Source organism: Antrostomus carolinensis, unplaced genomic scaffold (assembly GCF_000700745.2).
Source record: "Antrostomus carolinensis isolate BGI_N321 unplaced genomic scaffold, ASM70074v2 scaffold12676, whole genome shotgun sequence".
In the NCBI taxonomy this organism is placed as follows: domain Eukaryota; kingdom Metazoa; phylum Chordata; class Aves; order Caprimulgiformes; family Caprimulgidae; genus Antrostomus; species Antrostomus carolinensis.
In genome coordinates this window covers 1,205-22,529 of record NW_010322575.1, presented here as the reverse complement: position 1 = coordinate 22,529, position 21,325 = coordinate 1,205, and the positions used below count along the sequence as shown (strand labels likewise).

Below are 21,325 nucleotides of genomic sequence, written 5' to 3'. Positions count from 1 at the left end.
CTATTTTCCTGTAGCACACGCTGCTATGTGATACAAATATGTTTTTACGCTAATTCCTATTATTAACCTCAGCCAATTGCACCTCCCACCTCTCTCTCAGAGATCAAATAGGCAAATTATGAGCTGTATCAGTACTTTCTGTGTAGGGTTTACCTCTTCCCCCATCAGTGCAACCTCCTTGACTGACTGCTGTACACTAGCAGTAATTCAGAGGAGAATTTAAGTCAGCTGTCTGCATATATGTGTCAAAATATATGGGGAGCATGGGAGGAAAAAAACAAAGCCAAGCATGTTAATATGGATAGAAGAATGTGAACAAGATTTCCTGTCTCGCATAGATGCTGATGCCATGGGATATCTTGAGTTTATCAAGCTCTAGAAGCCACTTCTTCTTTCATAAGTAATAATAACTATTTATTCAAAGTGTAGTGTCATACCACTATTGGTTTTGTGTTGTGATAATACTGAGGGGTTCGACACTGGCTGTGATGCTCTAGTGCTAGATGCTCTAGCAGCTGTGCAAACACAGAGCAAGATGGCAGTGGTCACCTGAAAGGATGTTGGCTGCAGTCTAGGGCTCCTCAAAGTCACCGGGCATCTTCTGGTTTCAGTAGGAGCTGGATTCTCCCTCTTCCTCTTTAGCACTAAGTGCATTGGCATATGGGCAGGAAGGATACATCTCCATGTATATCTGACACGTACTGACATGTAGGCAAGTCTCTGAGCAAGAGGCAATTCTCTTAGGTGGCCAGAGTTGCTAAGTGGGCAAGTTTCCTTCTGCGTTGGTGTCAGTGGTAGTTCCTGCTGTTCTGTTGGGGAGAGATGGCGTGCCGAGACTGTCCAGCCACAGACCAGGAACTGCGGGCTTTCCCTGGGAGCCGCCTTACTCAGCCCAGCCATTGAGTGGGAACTTGGTCACTCCGCTGTCACTCAGTCTAGGCCTGTCATGGCTGTACATGGTTCAGCACATAGCAGGACTGCTGAAATCACAGAGGGCTGCTGAGACTTGAAACAAGCTCCTGGCCTCTTAATACTGACCTGTCCCACAGGGAAATGAGGCTTTCTAGAGTCAGTGACGTTGCTCAGAACTTTGAGCACTCATTACTTTGAGCACTACACTGTGGGAATTTACGCCATTAGTTTGGTGGGACATTTCCAATCAGCACAGGGAGCCATGGTCTACGCAGGTGGCTTGTGATACTGCATGCAAGGCAACTACTTGTGGACTGGGTGGTGCTTTTGTTTGGTTGGTTTTTTTCCAGATATTCTGAATTATGTTACTGTCTTATCTGTCATAACTTTTACCTTGCTGCCAGGTGTAGTCTGTTGGGTGCCCTGGCCAAATGCTACATTGCAGAACATCTTGGTTTCTCAGGAAGAGCTTTAAATGCTGTCTGCCTTCTACTTCATTTATTTGCTTGTTGCTTCCATCCTCACTTGAATCCATGATGTGGATGGAAACACATTCTTGTTCTCTCTCTGCGAGCACTTCCTCCTCTGTTGGCCATAATCTGGCAGTTCATGAGGACCACGACTTTCAGTGCGCTCTGAGTAGGCTGGAGAGCATTAGCTCAGCATTGGCAAGGAGCCCCCACAATGCCTGTGGCTTGTATGAACACATCCAAACCAGGCTTTACCTAGGTATTTCGGGTGATAGCAGCAGGGGCCCTTCTCAGTGTTTTTATCCCATGTTCAGGACGTGTTTGCAGCTGACATCAACATCTGTGGTGGTGCACCTAGCATCTTGGTTGTACCTAAGCTGACTGCTTCAAGGGCATCATACAAGAGCTTCTGACTTTGAGGCAGGCAAGTGTCCCTCAAGATAACCATGAAGTGCAGGGGTGGTGATCCTGGTGACCCAGCAAGCTGCTTGGGATCCTTGGGAAAGCAACACTTGCTGTCATGTTGTAGCTTTTCATGTGTGATGGGAGCCAGGTCCTTTTGCTTTATTTCATTCCAGTAGCTCTAGCAGGCCAGTGATCTCTTCTGATGGCAACCAAAAATGTTGCTGAAGGAGGAGTAGAGGTCCTGGTGCGAGAGTCCTGGGCTAATACATTCAGCCCCAGCTACTGAGCAGTTGGCTTATGCCATGGAGTGGGGAGATTCAGTGAACCTGTACCTTCTGAAATCTATAAGTACCTCAGAAACCAGTGGTCTGAGTCAGCACAGTCATTATCTACGATGTGAAAACAAGACTTTGTTATTTTAAATAAGTTTTTAGTTTCACTTATTTTTCCTGTAGTGTTACAGAGTAAATAGCTTGCTTTCTTGGTGTTTTGATCATGATATAATGAATTATTGTCTTGTCCTCTCATTTACACCCTGTTTGGAATTCAGATTTCTCTAATATTTTATTTGATGGTACAATTTCCAAATAGCTTCCATGGCCCTTCTCCTTCAGTGTGTTCTCAGAGTTGATCATAGCCATACGCAGTGTTTGAGGTGACTGTGTTACCAGCACGCAGCATAAAAGCAGAATATGCTCTGTGTTATCCCACAGTGTTTCTTTAATAAAACCTTGCATTGCAAAATTTTCATTTTTTGGTGCATAGGGGTTTTCATCCCAGCTGGATTTCAGAAATTAACTTGGACAGTTGAAGAGCACGTGCTCAAGTTGTTCTGCCTTGGGCAGAATGAGCGGCTTTATTTCTTACAGTGCACGATGCTTGACAGGGAGTGACTAACTCTCCCTTTTTCTGGGACTAAACCCTCTTCAGCTTCATGTGGGAAAGTAATTCTTTATTTTCAGAACAAATAATACAGTGAGTGAGTAGACTCTGTTCTTTGACAGCCATTTTTATTTTTGAGCTGCTTGTGGCTGCGATGGTCTGAATCCATGGGGTTTGGGTGTGTTAATCTGATGAGTTAGTCGCGTGAGTCAGCCGAGTGAACTGGAGCTGAAATGCGCGGTAGGTGTTGGTAACGGAGTCAGCAGGTTCATGCTGATGTACAAACCAAGATTAATGGGCAAAGAGAGATTTGTGGTTCCTGCTAGTGACCTCAGACTGAGATAACCTGTAAAAATGACAAGACCCAAGTGTTTTGGGAGAGCGTTATTTTGTACTGATGCCGAAACTTCAGGTGAGCAAAGACACTCTGGATCATGGGCCTGGATAGCTACGCTGAACCAAGGAGATCGAGTTTAGGGGTGGTTTTGGGGAGAGGGGGCTGGTGAGTGTCTGTCCAGCTGCATGAAAGGCACAGAGGTGACTGGCAGGCTGTAAATGAATACAGGGATGAGAAAGCCTCCCATCTCCTGGCTGCCAGGTTTGGTTCGACAGAGATGAGGAAGGACTGAAATTGCCGTCATCTTTCTGGTGATGGATGAGAAGTGAACCTGTGATCTCAGCATATTTCCTCCTAGTATGTCCCCCCATCAGCCCCCTTGCTTCTGCCACGAATGATACTGACAGGGTCTCTGACCAAAAACTGACCAGCCCAAGGGAATGAGGGGAACAGACCATGAACGCTGCGGCCCCCTTTCAGTGCCGGGGTTTTCTGAGGCGAGGTGGCAGGAACACTGCCTGTCTGATACGCTGGTACCAGTCAAGGTGTACCTTGGTCTGTCCTTATGTAGGCAAAAGCTCTGACTCCAAAACTGTTCAGCTGGCACCTCTCATCAGCACTGCTTTTTCCTTTGTTTTCTAGGCAGAAGGAGAATTAAATTGTAGGTGTCTGTAATTCTTACACTTGAGACTTTCAGGGCACTTTGTGCCTGCGCTGGGTCCTGTGTTATTACCAAGATCTTTTGCTCTCCCTTGGAAGATTGGCTGCCTCACTTGATTTTATTCCTTTTTTTTTATTTTGGTCTGACCTCTCCATGCTCTTAGGGCACACATTGTTCAGATGATAATCATTTGTGCTCAGCCCAGGGCATTAGGCTGGATTTTGTTATTGCCTGCTGTATCAACTCCTGAAACTTTTCAGCAACACATGGAAGCTCCTAGAGGGAGCGGCTGACTTTGTTAACGTGAGTTTTGCAGAGAGCGTGTGTGAGTGAAGCAGAACTTCGTGGAACTGAAGCAGCTCTGGGCTCCTCCTCGGCCAAGCAGTTTCTAGGGCCAGAGCCAGAAGGTCACAGTTACTCACCTGTTATGACTTCCTGAGCATTATTGTTATTTGTCCCTGTACAGGAGCTGGAGCCACGTGCTGTAAAGTGGGTAGATGGTTCCTGGGGGCTGTAAGGAGTGTTCTGTTGTTAAATTTAATCCTGTTTCATCCCTGGGAAGGAGTGAGCGCCCCTGAATGTCAGCATCATTTGAAATGTGTTTGGTTGGTTTCAGATCAGTTCCTGGTGTGGGTTTGTCCTCTGCCACCTTTGGGCCGTGTAAAGAGACCAGAGGTGTGCTGGGCTCAGAGAAGCTGACCTTGCCCTAGGTCAACTGTGAGGCTTGTTGAGCAGTTTTGTGCAGGCACGGCTCCCTTTTCTGCTGTTTATACTGTACTCAGACCCTGGGAAGGAGAGGAACTGTATTTCCTAAAATACAGAGTGGTTTGGAATACGTGACCCCTGTTTAGATGCTCGGTGCAAGTACCTCCAAGTCCTGGTTCCTCTTGGAAAAAGGACCTGGTGCTTTGGGAACTGAGTTGTGTCTCCAGCAGGGACCTCGTAAGACAGGGACACCCCAAACCTCTGGGTAGTGCTGAAATCTTTGGTTTTTGGTTCTTCAGGTGAGTGGGGTAAGGGATGGCCCCTTATTTCCTGCTGCCTGGTGTTTCTTGTCCAGCACTGCTGTGCTCCCGAGGATGAGGTTCTTGGAGAGAAGAATCCTTTCTGTGTACCACAGACATGCCAGCTCTTAACTGGTTTTACTGGGAGCTGGGTGGCAGCTGACCCACATAAAGATAATGATATATAAAGAGAACATACCAGCACCTAGTTTTGCATGTTATACAACACAAAGTGTGCTTGTTCTGGTGCCTGAGCCGTGCCAGCGCAGTCTGCCTGGGTCTTCAGCAGTCCAATAACAGCTAATGGAGGAGGAAGAGGTTTTCCATAGGTTGTAAGTGAGCCGGGGCTGTTCAGCCTGGCCTGGGAAAATCGGTTGCCCAAAATCAGGGGCTTTTAAGGACTAAACCAGCGCAATGCCTTTTGTTGCCCAGAGCAAGCGAGCAGGAGTTGGGTGAGGACAGCGGTCGTCCGTGTCCATGGGTGCTGCAGGGGCGGCTCACGGGCAAACCCCTGGGGTGGCCACGTTGCTGTGGCCAAGGTGGGGCAGGACATGGGACACAGTGGGAGCTGCCCCAGTGCCGGGGTGGAACAGTGCCCCGGGCTGAGGCTGGACCCAGGGTTATTGCCCACAGGGGAGCAGACCCCACTGCGCTTGCTTGGCCTTTCTCTTTGCTCTTGGCACACGCTGAGGGCTGTGCCTGGCCCGAGCTGGCCAGCCACCCTCGGCCAAACTGGGACCAGAAGCCCGAGTGCCAACGCTTGGAGCTGTAAAACTGGTCGCTGGGGTGTGTGTGTGTGAGCGAGTGTTGGTGCAGATGCAGCCTTTAAGGGTCTTGTCCTTAAGTGTGTGTGTGTGTGTGTGTGTGTGTGTGTCTCTTTGCTTTTTATTTTATTAGTATTTTTGTGTGTGTCTCTAACCCTGAAATGCAGGTGTGCTGTATCAACAAGGGAGATAAAATTAACTTTAATGGCTACAATTATACTTAACTATGTTGAGCCAGTCTGGCAGAAAGAACAACATGTTCAGACTGGCAGTTTATAATGTAATGTTCAATTAGGCAGTAAGGAAAGCAATGCCTTCCTGAGGAGAAGAGGTTTTACACAGGCAATACAGCACAGATTATAAATAAATAAATAAATAAATCTTGAAAATAATGCTAATTTTAAATTGGGTTGATGAGACATCACATCTTGACGCCCACTCCTACCCCAAAGGCTTTTGACCAGCCACTTTCATAGGCAGGCTGTGCCAGCAGCATTTTGTGAGAGGTCATTTTAGTATTAATTCTGCTGTGTACCCAAAGTGCTGGTGCCGCAGAGCGAGCTGGCTGGGCAGGAGGCTGCGCCGGCTTGTCGCGTGTGCGGTTTGGGGGATGGGTTGGTTTTTTTTATTATTATTTGTTTGGTTGGTTGTTTTTTGTCTTTGTTGTTGTGTTTGGTTTTTTAAAAAACAAAACAATCCTGCAGTTGTTCAATACTGTATTTCTACTCAGTCTGACAAATTACAGCAGTATTTCTAAGAGGGGAGGGGCCAGTCAGGCCACATGGGTTGTGGGGGGTTTTTTTGGGGTGGTGGTGTGCAGCCCTTTGATAGCAGAGCTGTCCTGGGGCCTGTGATGAATTGGGTCTTTCAGTGGGTGGGTGCAGGGTGTGTGGCCGGGGCAGCTACTGCGTTACTGCCTGGTTAATTAGTGATCAGCAGGGCCCAGCCTGCTTTCACTGATTTGGTACTGGGAAGTGTTGGTGGGGGGTACACAGGTTTGGTTTTGTGTTATTTCACATGCTAGTACGAGGGGTGCAGTAGATGAACTGCTCACTGAAGCCAACACAAGCATCATGTTTTCTATGGTGTTTGTCCCAGCCCCTGGAATAAGCCATTATCTTTATTACTAACTCATGCTTGGACTTTGCACTCATAGTAAATTCAAAGGAAATAAATTATCTAACCGTGCGTTGGGTCTGTTATAAACAAAGCCGTTGGGAGGATAATTGGCTTTGGTTGGTGGATTTATTTTTATTTTAAGTGTCACAGGCTGTGCACCTACAAATTTAATTACAGGGGCAGTTGATCCTACCAAAGCTTGAGCCATGCAGCCCCCTGCCCCAAATGGTGGCAGCAGCACCCCCGCCAATTGCTGGGACCCAAAGTGGCTCAGCTTTCCCACAGCGCTTGTGCAGGTGGAGCTGCCTTCAGGCTGTATTTTAGTGCTTTAATCACAGCATCTTTGTTAAATCCCTGCCTTACCATAAACATACAGCAGCAAAGGAAACACTTGAGGGCGAGATTTCCACCAGCTCCTGCTCCTTGGGGATAGCATGGAACCCCACCCGCCACAGCGCACCTACCGCTGCTTCTCCTCCTAGCAGTGGCACCGAGTGCAGCAGCTTGCTTTCCCCGCAGCCTGCGTTCCCATGAGGAAGGCTTTAGCGAGCAGCTTGCTCCAGGATAGTCATGTTTTGTCACATCACATGGAGAAATTCTCCCTGGTAATCTGTGTCATGCAGCAGAAAGCCATCCTGACTGGTGCAGGAAGCCAGCTGCCAGGCTTCGTCACGTCAGAGCAGCCCCTGGGCCACAGCCTGCTCTCAGCCCTGTGCCCTGTGCCCAGCAGCGACGCAGAACAAGTCACTGCTGTGAAACCCATTTCTTCTGCTTGTGACTTCAGCACGTGCCCTCCCCTCCAACCTGCAGCACGTTCTGCTGGTGGATGCTGTAACCCACAGCAGAGAAACCATTGTTACGTGCAGTCACTGCCCGTGTGTGGCCTGTGGCTCCAGAGGAGCACTTGCAGCAATGGTGAATACACTGAAGATGTTTTGGGCTCCTGCCTGGTGTGACCAGGGGCCCATGTGCCACAGGAGCCTCTAATGCAGCTCAGGGAGAGGGGGACACAAATAACAGACTCCAACCCAGGCTGTCCTAGAGCTGATGTGTAACACCTTTGCTCACAGGTGGGAGCAGCAATTTAAGGCAATCCCAGTGCACATTTCAACTACCTTCAGCTGAGACATTCTGGGGATGATAAAGATGTATTTTCTGTTCCAAACAGGTGCAGTACTTCTTCAAGATCCTGGACAGCTAACTGCCTCCATCCTCACCCAACGCAAAAAACGTGCACGCAGAACAGTGTGTTCATTCATTTATTTGTCCAATGTTTCAACCTGACTGAAATACAAGATCAACAAGAGCACTGTACTCCTGGCTATTATTACATGTTAGAACATAGAGTTTTGCACTTTAGACAACATTTAACACCATTCTATGGGGTACTGCATTGCTTTTATAAAGTTTAAAATAAAGATTTATTTTTCAAACATGTGACTTTGGTTTATTTCATACATTACACTTTCTTGCAGAAAAAATAAAATTGTACAACTGCATAAATATAAAATTCTTCCACCATGAAAATGGTTAAAACATTCAATAAAGACATTAGCACCACAGTGTGCGATGCCTCCAGCAGGAAAAAAAAAAAAGAAATAAAAGAAAAGAAAAAGAAAATATACAAAGCAAAGAGTTATGCCTATCACTGAGTGATAGTCTGACCCGGTCTCTCACACAACATACTGGAGGATGAGGGGAAAGGTGGAGAGAGAGAGAGAGAGAGAGAGAGAGAGAGAGAGAGAGAGAGAGAGAGACAGCATTCGCTACAAAGCACAGTACACAATCATCTACTCTCTTGAACGTCAACGTCACTTAAGTTAGTTTCCCCTGCCACCCCTCCAAATAAAATATACCCTAACACCACAGAAAAGTCAGAAGCCGTATGGAGTGCTGTTAAATATAGTCTCACAGGTGGGCCTTTCTCTGAAAAGGAACAAAATAATGAGAAGTGTCATGCCAGTTCTAGTCCCATTGAGTATTTACACCTTGGACAGCAAAGTCTTTGCTCACAAGAAGTAGAAAACAGATACAATACATGGCTTGAAAAATGACCAGAGTATGCACCTATAGTACTGTACACTAAATAAAATACACAAGGCAGCAATACTTAGGGGCCAGAAACACTGCTTACTACAAGTCAGTTATGGAATCATAATTTACAGTAAAAATGGGCATGTCCCAAGGCTCAATTTTGTCTTCTTTTGTCATTTACAGTAGAATAAATATTTGTCGCTATTGCTACACTTTGTTTACATTCTAACCTAGTAAATGCAGGAAGCTAGTGTAAAGCATATAGATTACGTGTAGGTCCCATACGTATGACAGTTTGTTCAAGACTAGTAGGTTCTCTTTTTTGTTCTCCTTTTTTTTTTTTTTTTTTTTTTTAAACCTTTTTCAATGGCTAGGAGGAGGGAGGGAAGAGAGTTGTGCTTACAATCAGCTGCTTTTTATGTCAAATTTAATATCAAAGCGTCCCTGGAAGCGGTCTTTGTCGCTGTACTGGATGTTCTGCCCGTAGGCCTTGCATTCCACGCGCACCTCCATGTCGTAGGTCAGGTTGGTGAACTGCACGGCCACCAGCGGCTGCAGGTACCGCGGCTGCAGGAGTTTGCCGTAGTAGGGGTAGTACTGCAGGGCAAAGCCGGGGTAGCCACCCATCCCATAGTACTCCACCGTGCCTATTTTGTCTGCATCCTCCTCTCTCTAGGGAGGCAGGAAAAGGAAGAACACACAATGACAATCACCCAAACTTGACCTTTTGCAGCCCTCATCCCTAGCAGCATCTGTTTTTCACCAAGACTGCAACCTCTCTGGTCATCACTGATCCTCAGCCTGACAGCACGAGGACAGTCCTGATGGTGGCGAGGACAGTGACACGCTGCCTCACCAGCAGCTACGCAATAAGCACCTCCCAGCACACATCAGCCAGGAGAGGACTGTTCTTTGTTTAAAACTCAACCACTTCTTTACACATGCAGAAGTCACCACATTTTCCTGTCACACCAATGCACTATCTGTGGCTAAAAAAAGAAAAAGTTTGCTCTTTCTCAGCTGCTTTTACAATGCCAAGTAGAACACCCCTTCCCTGGAGACCTTTTTTTCAGCCATCCCTGCTGAAGAGCTCCAGTACAGCACTCAGAAGCAGAACAGCTACTTTTGAGGCTACCCCCCCTTTGCTGTCTGGCCCTGCTTCTCCCCCTCCCTGTGAGGGCAGCGCTGTCATTTGTCACCACCGAGGTTTTGAGAAACTCCTGTTCTAAGGGAGACCCAGCCCAAGGGAGACCCAGCCCAGCTGTCTGCACTCGGACAGAGACTCAGTCTCCCCCTGCAGCTTCCCCACTCTGCTCCATTTCATTTCAACTTACCTTGGCAGTGCAGTGGACAGGGATGAGATAGGGGTTGTACTTTGCCATCACCTCTGGAGGAAGGCTTTCATTTACTGGTGCCTGGAAGAAACCCAAAACAGGGGGATGTTACACACTGGACACTTCTCTGCAGCTGCAGCACCTTCGCGGCAGCAAAGCTCAGTGGGCACCGAGCACGTGCCATCAACCAGAATCCCTTCTGGCTCAGCTTCAGGGGCAACAGCTCTTGGTGGTGGTTCTTGGGACAGACACGCAGCATGACACAAGGAGAAGCTGGGGAAGTTAACCCAAGCAGAGCTGCTGCCTGTTCTGCCTGGTACCAAAGCAAACAGATCAGGCTGCTTTCCATTTCATGGCATGGCACACTGGGGAGTGCGTGTCACAGCAGAGTGGCAGCTAGTGGGGCTTGTGTGTGCAAAGCCCAGGCAGCGGGAGGAAGAGACGCACTGCTGGAGGATTTCCTCCCTGCCTGCCAGGGGAGCGCAGCTGCGACTGGAAATGCACAAGGAAGAACAAAGAGCAGCAGTCACACCCTGGCATTGAACTTCCAACATCACCTACACCGAAGGACAAAGGCTCTGAGCATGTCAGGGAAAGGTGGGAGTCCCACCTCCCTGATGTTGGTGTTTGGTCCCTTAACAGGTGCTGTAGTTTTGCTCCACCACCTTGCAGGTCTCAGACCTGCTTTACACACACCTTGCCCAACGCAAGTGCTACAAAGTCTCTGCTGGAGCGTGGAACGAGGGGAACAAATCTTGCCTTGGGTACACATCATTTCTAAATGAAACGTGTCAAGTCATTCCTTCACTAGACCCTGCTGCCTAATGCAGTCTGGAGCTCTTCTGTGACAAAGAAGGACACACCAAACCCTTCGCTTCCCCACTCATCAAACACGCGCATCGTATGTCATCCCACGACCACCTCACACCAAGCACGGCACATTCTTTTTTTTTTCCGGCTAAAACGCACCCACTGTTTCCACCCTGGATCAGATGAGCCAAAATTCAACTCACTGCTTTCTCATTTCCCATTTCTAGCGCAGGGCAGGCTCCCTTCAAAGAAAAATGTTCCTCAGAACTCGTTAGCTGGACAGCCCCATTCCCCATCCCCGGCTACACCGACGGATGGTGGCGAGGGGGCTCAGCACACCCTTTGCACTCTTTTCCATCCAGAAGATGGACTGGCAGGTTTTGCACGTCATGTTATTCAATAACATGTGCTTTACCACAGAGTTCTTAAGAGAATTTTTTGGCATTTATATGTGCTGGGGAAAAAACTACAAGTAGAAGCCGTTCCTGTCCAGCTTAATATCCTTCAGCATTACTGCAAACGTGCCTTGGGGTGCAGCACAGAGCAAGTGCGTGACTGAGACATCTGCGAAACTGCATTAAATAACCTAAAGATCTCCTCCCCGTTCTTGCAGGAAGAGCTGTGCCTGACTCCCAGGTGTAGTTTACACTTCATAGGACTATGTGTCAGTCTAACAGTGAATATATGAATATCAGACCTCATGTAATTAAGTGGTTTTGGCAAGGCAGGCAACCCTACACTGCCTGAGGAAAGAACGGAGCAAATCGGGGCATGACACAATGTACTGATCTTACTACAGATGGAGTCGCTCTGGGACAGTCCCATGGAATCAGACAGGAACTTCAAACTGCTTTTACCATTTGAAGAAAATACCCTGTGAGAGCAATTCAGTCAGCAGGCTTGGAAGTTAACAGATAAAGAACCAGAAGTTTGCACTGTGAGGTTCATTGCTACTTGTTCCCAGCTTGTGGTGTGCAGTTTTCATTGCTTTTTAATTAAACATATTTTTAAAGCCAGTTACTCAAATTGTCTCACAACTTCTTCTCTGCAGAAGCTTTAACACTCATCTCTCTCCAGAGACAGAAAAGCAGGCGCAGCAAATCTGCAGCCAACTCCTTCTCCTTGTCAGGAGCTTCTGCTAGAAAGGGAAGAGTTACTTGCCTTAGGTTTGAAGCCGATAATTCTGTTGAGCTTGACGAGGACACATGGTTTGCCATCCCTGTACCCAAAGGTGGGATCGTTTATTCCAGAACAGTTTTCCAGCCATTCACGTTTGAATTTGCAGACTTTCTTCTGGCCCTGGACATCATTATATGGTCCTCTCTCTTTGTAATCGGTCGGTATGTCTGTCATGGTGAGGGAATGAAAACACAACCGTATGCAACGTGAGCCTTTGCTCGTCAGGAACAGCAACGCTTTTGCTTTGCTGCGTTGTTTGGATTTCCCCCTCATCTGAACAGGTAAGTGCCATCACCTTCTCCAGGCTGAAACCACAGGCCTGCACCCAGCCACCCCCCACGTGCTGACTGCTCCCAGATCAGCAAGTTTGCAGGGGTTTTGTTTTTTTTAATGAGGATTCTTCCAGAACAAACACATTTGTAATCCACTGGCTCAGAGATTTTTTGGCAGCTTTTACCAGCAGGTTCCCCTCAGATTTTACACGCACGAATTATGAGGTGATTGTCTCATTCCACATTAGTACATATAATCTAGTGAAGGTTAATACCTCCCAGATGTTTTGCTGCATTGCATCAAGAGGACCGACACTGGCTTTAGCAAAGTCATCAGTAAAACCCCCGTAACTTTCAGAGAGGGTAAGGTCAGTGCCACGTGCTTTTTAGAGTCAGCTGCAGCTTTCTCCAAGTGAAATCTGGGAGTTCCCAACCTTGTAACCTCTACAATAAGCTTCTAGGTACATCCCTGGACAAGTCTGGTCTGTCCCAACTCATCATCTAATGAGCAGCCAGACGACAGAAACCAGAGCCTGCCAGTTTACCAACATGCCGTTGGCTGCAATAAAAGGAACAGCCGCAGACAGAGCCCACGACTGCTCAGGCTCAGCTTCTGACGGACCTGACACAGAGCCCTCGGCTGCAGGAAACAATCGAGACTTACCCCCACAGTCCTGAAACACAATGTTTTCAGTTTGCTGATCAGCGCTGTAGTCCTTTAGGAACTTCTCAAGGTTCTTCACATACGGTTCAAAACTTTTGGAATCTGAGACAGTGAAGGAAATTTCTGTCTTTTGTACCTGGGGGATTTGAGTCAGTCCTAAGAAAAGCAAAATCAGGAAGAGAACATTAAGTACACCTCGGAGTTGCACAGCTTCTGGGCAATGCAATGCACACCAAGAACATAACTCATTCTAATAACTTCTACATTTCAGACTTCAGGACTTGCACAAAACAGCTTAAGGTCACTAGAGGGGAGGCTCTGACGGGCTCTTATCTCCTCTTTCTAACAACAGTCTGGAATATTCATCATGATGTTTGCATCACTGAGCAGATAAAAATCACAGAATCCAGAAGGGAGGCTGTAAGTCACGGTTTTCCTCAAGAAAAACAGTCAACCACAGGTCCCCTGCCCACTTCTGCCTCCTTCCCAAGGACAGAAGGGACACTCTCTGTGAGAGACCAACCACACACACTAAAGTCCCATGGCAGCTACTCTTATGCATGTCTCCCCCAGATGTTAACTTGAAAGTCTGCAAATCACACCAGAGGTGTCCACTCATGAACCCTCGCAATGCAGCATGAGAGGTTCCCCAAGCCAGGGATGGTCTCTCCTGGTTGTAACCCACACTGCCTTTGTGTAGTCTCCCTTGCAGGATGCAGGGCAGGAGACATTTTCTCACTCAGTAAAAAAAAGCATCAGCCTGATCGCTTTCTCTGGTCTTTTCACTCCATAAGCAGGTACTTCTGATTGCAGAAACAGCCTTCTGAGCTCTCTAATCCAAAGCTCAGCACTGAGTAGGTGAGCAAGAAATACCACCACACATGGAGTTGTTTAAAGGACTGTCCCAGATTCTGGGCTGTGGAATCAGCTCCACTTTTGACTTTAGGAGGATGAACAGAAAACAAATGCATGGAGAAGAGAAGGGACTTGATACAAGTGATGGCTACAGATGATGAGAAGTGCCAACCCCTTTGCTTTTCATTGTGGGACTTGGAAATAGTTGCTCCCAAGCAATGTTTAGGTCACATTTTAATTGAATGCATTGATGCGTGGCTAACACTTTAAACTTAAGTAATGGGAATCGGAGTTCACGCTGCCTTTGTGGCAGCCACTGTAATTATTGAGGTCTTGACTTCTGTTCAGTTTGTCATCTTTATTTTAGCAAGAACAAGAAAAAGGAGCAGGGGAGCAGCATTGGCTTTGACAGCTTTCAGAACAGGCCCCTTGCCAACAAGTTCCCCTGGTGCAGAACTCAGGCAGCTTAGCTGGCTGGCCCCAACCCACAGGAGCTTGTGACTCCAGCAATTTTTCCAAAGCCACTTTAGTGCTTCTGCTTAGTCCCTCCTCAAGCCAGCTCACCACTCCCCACCCCCCCACTACCCACTGAGCTGGAATTTGTAACCCAGGACAAAGATTAGCTTTGTTCCCCTAAACGCAGCTCCTAGTAGCCAAAGATAGCGAGACATCCAGTGAGTAGCTCAGGGTTTCAAGTTTTATTCCAGGAAGCAGCTTTAACCGCTCAAAACTCCCTCTGGTACAAACTGACCAGGCTGAATGTTAAAAGTTTAGAAGCAGCTTAGTACTCCACTAGCAGAATTATGTATGACTCCCAAGTCAGTGGCTTTCAAGCCCTTTTCAAGCAATGACTTGCATTTTTGCTTCACAAACAGTTATAAATAAATATAAAATAAATAAGCTGGGTTCAATTTTAGTAAGGGGACTTCAGTCCCATCCTGCTGAACCCTCCTCATGTTACCCCTCAGCTGAAGCAATAGGCTCAGAGTCACTTGAAGTGGCTATCTGGAATTGCAGTGAATGCTGGCCAGGCCTTGGTTTCACTCCTGGGTCTGCCTTTTCCAGAGTTCAAGTTACAGGTGTGGCATTCAAGTGTATAAATATAAAATTCCAGAAAGCTCAGCCAGGCTTGTTAAGCTTCAGTCAGGCTATAAGTTAAGCTATATAGTTTTCCTCAGGAACTCTACAATCAAGGAACTCTCCACCTGTTTTTTGTCTTGTCCAAGGCAAAGCATAAAGGCCTCCAGACAGGCATGGCAGAGATGAAGGGAAGGTCAGTGGTGTGTGAAAGCCACCGAGCAGATTAGCTCTGTTCTCTGGTTAGGAGAGCCTGGCCCCTGACACACAGTCCAAAACCAGTGCTCTACCCATGAGAGAAGTGACTTGGTCAGGAGAACAGACGCCCATCCAAAGCATCCCCATCTCGCAAATCTTTGCAGAGCAGCACCTCTGTACAGCTGCTGCAGTGGCCAGCACAGGAGAACAACCGTTCCTGACAGGTAAGACTCAGCCTGTGGCCACAGCTCAGCTGCTTTCAGCCAATCTTCGGGCATTTACAGGTACTTGGAGGAATCAGACTGCCTGTGCTTTGGTACAGCAGGTGCTCTCTTTGTTCAGGACAAGAGCAAAGTAGAGATCAGTCTTTGCACTTATGAAGTGAGGAAACATCTTTGTGAAGATGAAAGGCTTGTTATGAAAATAACTTTACCCAACTAAAAATGTATTCTCATGTCTGCAACTGACCAGACACAAGTGATCTGTCATTTCCTTCTTTGTTCTCCATCTGTGCATCCCATAGCCAAAATAAAAGCTTCAATACTGTTATGAGAGCAAATTGTCACTGAACCCTTCTTAAGCAATTAAAAAAAAGGGTGCTGATTTGGTACAAAAAGAGGAGGCAACCTCTGCAGAACACTCCCATAACCCTTCTGAAGCCTTCTCTCAGCCCCATTAGGGGAAATGAAGGAAGTAGGGACAACAACTGAAGCTGAGCCACTGCAGTGTTACCTACCATGCGATAACACCTGGGGAAGTATGGGGCTGAAATAAAGTGCAGGAATGAATAAGCCTCTTAGAGGCCTCATGGACATGAGGAAACTGTTGATGAGCAAGCCCTATAGAGGAAAAGAAACAAAGCCTCAAGTGCTTTCATAGCCAGGAGTCCAGACAATCCTCTCCTCATCTTCAGACTATGATCTACTTGCCACAGTTCCGCACCTCATGCTACTAGCACAGCAATGCCCCATGGTGTCATGAGGTGATGCTGTTCACACATGGAACAATAAAGTAACTTATTGCTAAGAAAATACTGACAAACTACTTCTGACAATTTCCCCAACTGGCTTTTGGGTGCATTGCTAGGAAATATGAATACTGTCTTCATTTGACTGACACTGTCCACATAAATGATGAGTGATGCCTTGACTTGGTAACAGACACCACCTTCTGTTGGCTTTCTAACTCTGGGGATGTACCAAGATACCTAAAACAAAAAAGCATGTGAAGGAATTGGTTGGGTTTTTTTCAGCTACAGTTCCACTTCCAAAACACCACTGCAGATGAAAAGTCACATTTATTCAACTTCATTAAAAACCAGAATTTCCACAGACTTTATCACTCTAAGCCACCAGAGCAAGACTTCAGGTAGAAGTGTCCTGAGGGTAAAGAGGAAGAAACTAGAAGTGGGAAGTCAGGCTTGTTATTAGGAATGGTTGTGTAAGTCCATAGTGACCACTGTTGCTTCATCATGAAATGCTCATTTCCAAGTACCACGTAATCTTGGTTCAGAATGAGTCTGAACACTCCTGGGATGACACAGATGACAAACTGAGAGATCACTACATCATTTCTATTTACCACCTCCCCAGCTCACTAAAGCAGGATAGACTTTTAAAAGCCTCCGTACCAAGCCATGTCCTGCCAAGCTTCCAGTCACCCTCTACCTCATCCCCAAAGTGCAAAAAGTAGGTGCAAGTTCTCTACAAACGCAGTAAAATCTGCTTGGCAGGTAACATCTCTGGAGCTTGAGAGTCAGAGATTTTTCCAAACATAGGAGCTGAGACAAGAGACCAAAGTGGAAAAGTGCAACTTCAGAGGAGGTGGCATACAACTCCCTGGGGCTTTCCTCCCACCTCCCTGCTGCCATCCACGCTACATAAGCCAAGTGGGGAATACACACCAGAGCAGCCTTTTCCATGACACACTCACTGGCCAGGCAGCACTTGAAGCAGTGACACCTGAAATCTCCTGGCTTGAGCAGGGGTTCTTCCTCCTTCCAGCTGCCACTTAAACAGCAGGAGTGAGCTGCCAGCGCTAGGCCAGCCCAGCTGAGAGGACACTGTGTTCCACAGGGCGCACACCACAAGATGGCAGGATGCACAGCCCAATTCACAGTGGGGTGGGGAAGGGGAAGAGGAGAACAGCACAGCGATTTTTATAAACACTGTGTTTGAAGAGGCAATATCTTCATCCTTCCTTATGAGCAGGGTAAGTCCTCTGCGCTTAAAGCGGAGTCCGAGCCTGCAGCACATGTGGAACTGGGAGCTGGGGCTGTCACAATGGCAAAGCTGGACAAGAAGGTGAACTGCACTGTCCCTGCCCCCACCCCAAGACAAAAAGAGGAGGAAAAGTACCATGGAAAGGTACAAAACTCAGCTCTAAAAAGCTAAAGCCCTGTGTAACACTCCTGTCGTGTTCAATGCAGAAACCAATTAGCATAGGAATGGCACTTGGCTCCAAAAATAGCACTTGATGGCTTTCAATGTTATACCTGTGTCAATAACTCAATAGAACATCCTGCAGGTTCTGCTGCTGGTATGAAATCTGTTGTAGTTCAGAACAAGAATGATATGTAGCAGTCCCTACAGCATGTTCTCCTGCAAATCCTGCAGGGAAGCATGGCTTCCCCTTTCCCAGCCATTTTGAGCTGACAGAGCAGTGGCTTGCCCAAGGACAGAGCATTGTAACAAGAATAAAATCAGTTTTTCTAGCTTCCTAGAAGATTCAGGGGTCTATCAAGCTGCCAATATACTTACTTGGCTTGCAAATCTTCCCTCAAGAATCAAGAATTAGAACTGCATAGCACCCTGTTTCATGTAGTTGATACAGGGGTCCCAGATCAGAGAAAATTTAAGCTAAATGCTCACCAAGTGCAGGAGTGAACATGCCCACCCGCGTGTTCTCTGCCAGAAGAGCAGTTGTGCTCGCAGCACAGGTGGGAGCCCGACACAGCAGGGGAAGAGAGGGGCTGCTGACCCCCCCTACACAGCAGGAGAAGAGAGGGGCTGCTGACCCCCCCTACACAGCAGGAGAAGAGAGGGGCTGCTGACCCCCCAACACAGCAACTCACCAGTCAGTCCCCAAAAGCCCACGTTAAAGGCTATTTTCAGCTCCTGTGGTCTAACGGCTGCTGTGCTACAGGATGAGGAACAGACTGAGCCAACCCCCGCCACGCCTTACCCCTCAGCTTGTCCACATCTGCACAAGAGTTGCCACATGATGCCCTGCAAAGGACACTGTGCTATTAACTGGTAAACATCTCCTTCAAGTTGTATGCATGTACCATTACAGCTTGCTTCAAACCCCTTGATTATTGGGCTGCTGACTGCCGTGTATTCAAGGAGCTGCATTTTATTCCCCCTGATTTCAGTACACGCCCTGACAGCCCGTTACAATGATCCCTGATGACCTTTTCATTCTTCCTCCATTTTGATTTCCATAGAATACACTACAAGAGCATCTTGAATTTCAGTTCCCTTCTTTGGTTAAAAAAAAAATGATAAGCCCCAGAAAAACTGGTGCAGTATGCAATTAAGAGATTAATAAAAAGCCTCTGCAGGCTGAGATCTTACACAGAAATTTTACCACAGAGTCACTTTCAAATTAGAATTGCAAACTGCTATTACACAGAAAGCAAACAGTTTACCTAGAATGAGTAATTATGTGACATCAGGCTAAGCAGCAGGTCTATTTGGATGTGACCCAAGATCCATGGGCTTCTTCACTAATTATTTCACGTCTGGTGAGACCACTGGGCTTCAGCCGGGGAGAAACACATTATTAAAATAACTACTCCCCCATTAGCCATGTTGGCTTTTCAGATGCAGCTAAGGGCTCTGGGCAGTATCAGTTTAATCTTTCCTGCAAATGACAAGAGCCCACTGCAGAGATGGGAACAGCCACTTTCAGCGCTTTAGACAGCATTTACCCCAGCCATACAGGTGCACTGAGAAGTGCCACACTGACACAGCAGTTCTAGTCTCTGTTCTATCTTTTAAAAGTGCTGGTGGAAAAGCAATTTTCTGAAAAAGATGATTCTTTGCAGAGATATACCACCATTTGGTGATGGTAACGTTGCCTGTGTTGAGGGAGCGGGGAATAATCACAGCACAGCACTGCAGACAGGGGCTGTAAGACACCGCCTGATGCCAGAGCCAACTTCTGCAGCCACAAGCCATCAGCCTCACAATTGTCACTTAAATACCACTGTTATTAAAAGCTTCTGAACTGTTTTACAGAGCAACTGGAGACAGATCGTTACCATCCCCAGTGCCAAGCAGCCTCAAGGTCATTGGTAATGTGGGAAAGCAGCAGTTGCGCAGCTCCCCCGCCACGCTCCGAGCAGCCGCTGGCTGCAGCCGGAATCAGACAGCGCAGCGGAGCCTGGACGGGCAGAGCAGGGAACCTGCACCAGGGGCTGGTTACTCCACTGCCCCCACCAAGGCACAGCAGAGCCTGGACAGGCCAAGCAGGGAACCTGCAGCAGGGGCTGGTTACTCCACTGCCCCCACCAAGGCAGGCTTGGCCACACACACAGCTCAAGCCATCAGTGGCATTTTGAGCCAAGACTTACTTTGTCCAGTAAAGATGGGTCATGCATCAGCAACAAGACCCACTTTTAACCTCCCAGGACACATTTGACTGAAATACCCGTTAGTAAGTGCCACCACCTCCTCTAGATCACACGTTGAGCTCAGTGTTGGCCAACACAACTCAGTAGCACACATAGAATTGGTATGGTCCCCTTTCTCCTTGTGCACACCAGCCTCACAGACAAAGCTAACATTTTACCTTTGTCCCTTCACTTACCCATGGGAACACAGTGGCTCTGAAGAAAGAAAACCTGAACCCAGCTTTTCCATACAGCTCATTCCCAGGTGAAGCACTTTAGCCTCACGCCCACTGCTTCAGTTTAAGGGAAGGGAAAAGCAGCAATCCAGGTTCAAGCTCCTCTCAAGACAGGAGGCATATTTATTGTGATGCAACCTTTAATTCTAGCAGGATTGCCTTCCAGCCCCAGTACTATTAACACAGAAGGCTGAGAACATACCCACCCCCTACAAATATGTGTTGCAGCAACGACAGGCTCATTTCACCCTCCTTCTTGAGGTGAGTAACCAACCCGCCTCCCCAGAACAGCTTGCACCAAGTCAAACACGGGCCTCCTATTCAGTTACCTGGAGGTGCCACTCGATCCTGGTATTTGGGCTCAAATTCACTGACAGTCAGCAACATCACCTGGATGGTCCCAATGAATATACCTGCCAGGCAACCGTAGAAGATGACATAGAAGAGGAGGATCTTAACTGCAAGAGAAAACAGAGAGAGGAATCAAATCAAGCCCTCACAGCAGTCACATTTCAGGACAAAATTTCCAACCTTTGCCACGCGCAAACAAGAGCCCAGCACACCGAGTTCGGATGGCAAGCCCTGAAAATATAAGTCACTGGTCTTTTGGGAGGCTGGAAGTATGAGCCCCTGAGAACCTAGCAATCCATGAATCAGGATTTGGGATTGTAAAGCATGAAGATTAAACCACATTCCTCCATATCTGACAGGATCCCTTGGCTGGCCCAACACTACCACACCACACACTACCACAGCTGACAGACTTGCAGCGAAGCAAGCGCCCAACAGCAAGAAGCCGTACTATGGGTGTGCTCCACATGACACCCACTCCACAAAGCTCTGGGCCTCACAGCTATTTCCAGGAGAGTCTACAGTGAGCATTACCTTCAGGGTTACAAGCAGTGGTAAAGCCTGATCTCTCCTACTAATTCCGGCTATCACCTTCACTAAAGGCAACAGGAGCAGGATACGGGCCCAATTTATCTCCAATGCTCAATCTCAAATGTAGGAATGCACCCAGACATGTCACAGTAGCACCGATTTACCAGCCTTGTATGTCTACAAAGGCACTCCAGCACTGCTTATATCCATTTAAAAGTGAACTTCATAATAATGAAAGGCTGAATTTAATTTCGGTCTGAAGGGAGATGCCTAGAATAATTTGGGGCGGGGGGGCCATGTGGAGATGTGCCTGGAGACACAGCACGGATCAGACTCTGAGTATCAGTTACCAGTTTACAAGGATTATCTCAACTGATTAACTGCACAGTAACATGCCGTACTAGGCACCACCAGGCCACCTACAGAAGGGTAAGCCAGCCCATGGCAAGCAACTATATGCTCATCAGACTGCAGGAGCAAGCAGGCAAGTGCAGAGGCCAAGGAGTACTCGAAATAGTCTGCTTGATCTCAGACTGTCCTCATCCAATTGCAAACAAATGAGAGGTGGTTTATTTGAAGGACGGACTTGAAGTGACCAGCTACAAGGGACTGGGA

General features: G+C 47.4%; 2 protein-coding genes across 2 annotated transcripts in view; one reads left to right on the top strand and one right to left on the bottom strand.

The window, feature by feature from the left end:
• NME7 (NME/NM23 family member 7) overlaps nucleotides 1–8,260 on the top strand; it is a gene marked incomplete at its 5' end in the record, with an annotated part of 73,962 nt that extends 65,702 nt beyond the window's left edge. Inside the window, one exon of the mRNA XM_010170284.2 lies at nucleotides 7,723–8,260. Within this exon, the coding sequence (XP_010168586.1) occupies nucleotides 7,723–7,755 (33 nt within the window). The remainder of the gene's footprint in view (nucleotides 1–7,722) is intronic.
• A 34-nt stretch (nucleotides 8,261–8,294) lies between these two features.
• On the bottom strand, nucleotides 8,295–20,286 carry ATP1B1 (ATPase Na+/K+ transporting subunit beta 1; the record flags this gene model as incomplete). The annotated part of the gene is made up of 5 exons (XM_029085524.1): nucleotides 8,295–9,260; nucleotides 9,923–10,003; nucleotides 11,894–12,078; nucleotides 12,848–13,003; nucleotides 20,158–20,286. Coding segments are annotated over 5 exons (818 nt in total), but the record flags the coding sequence as incomplete, so codon positions are not given.
• Between the last annotated feature and the right edge of the window lie 1,039 nt (nucleotides 20,287–21,325).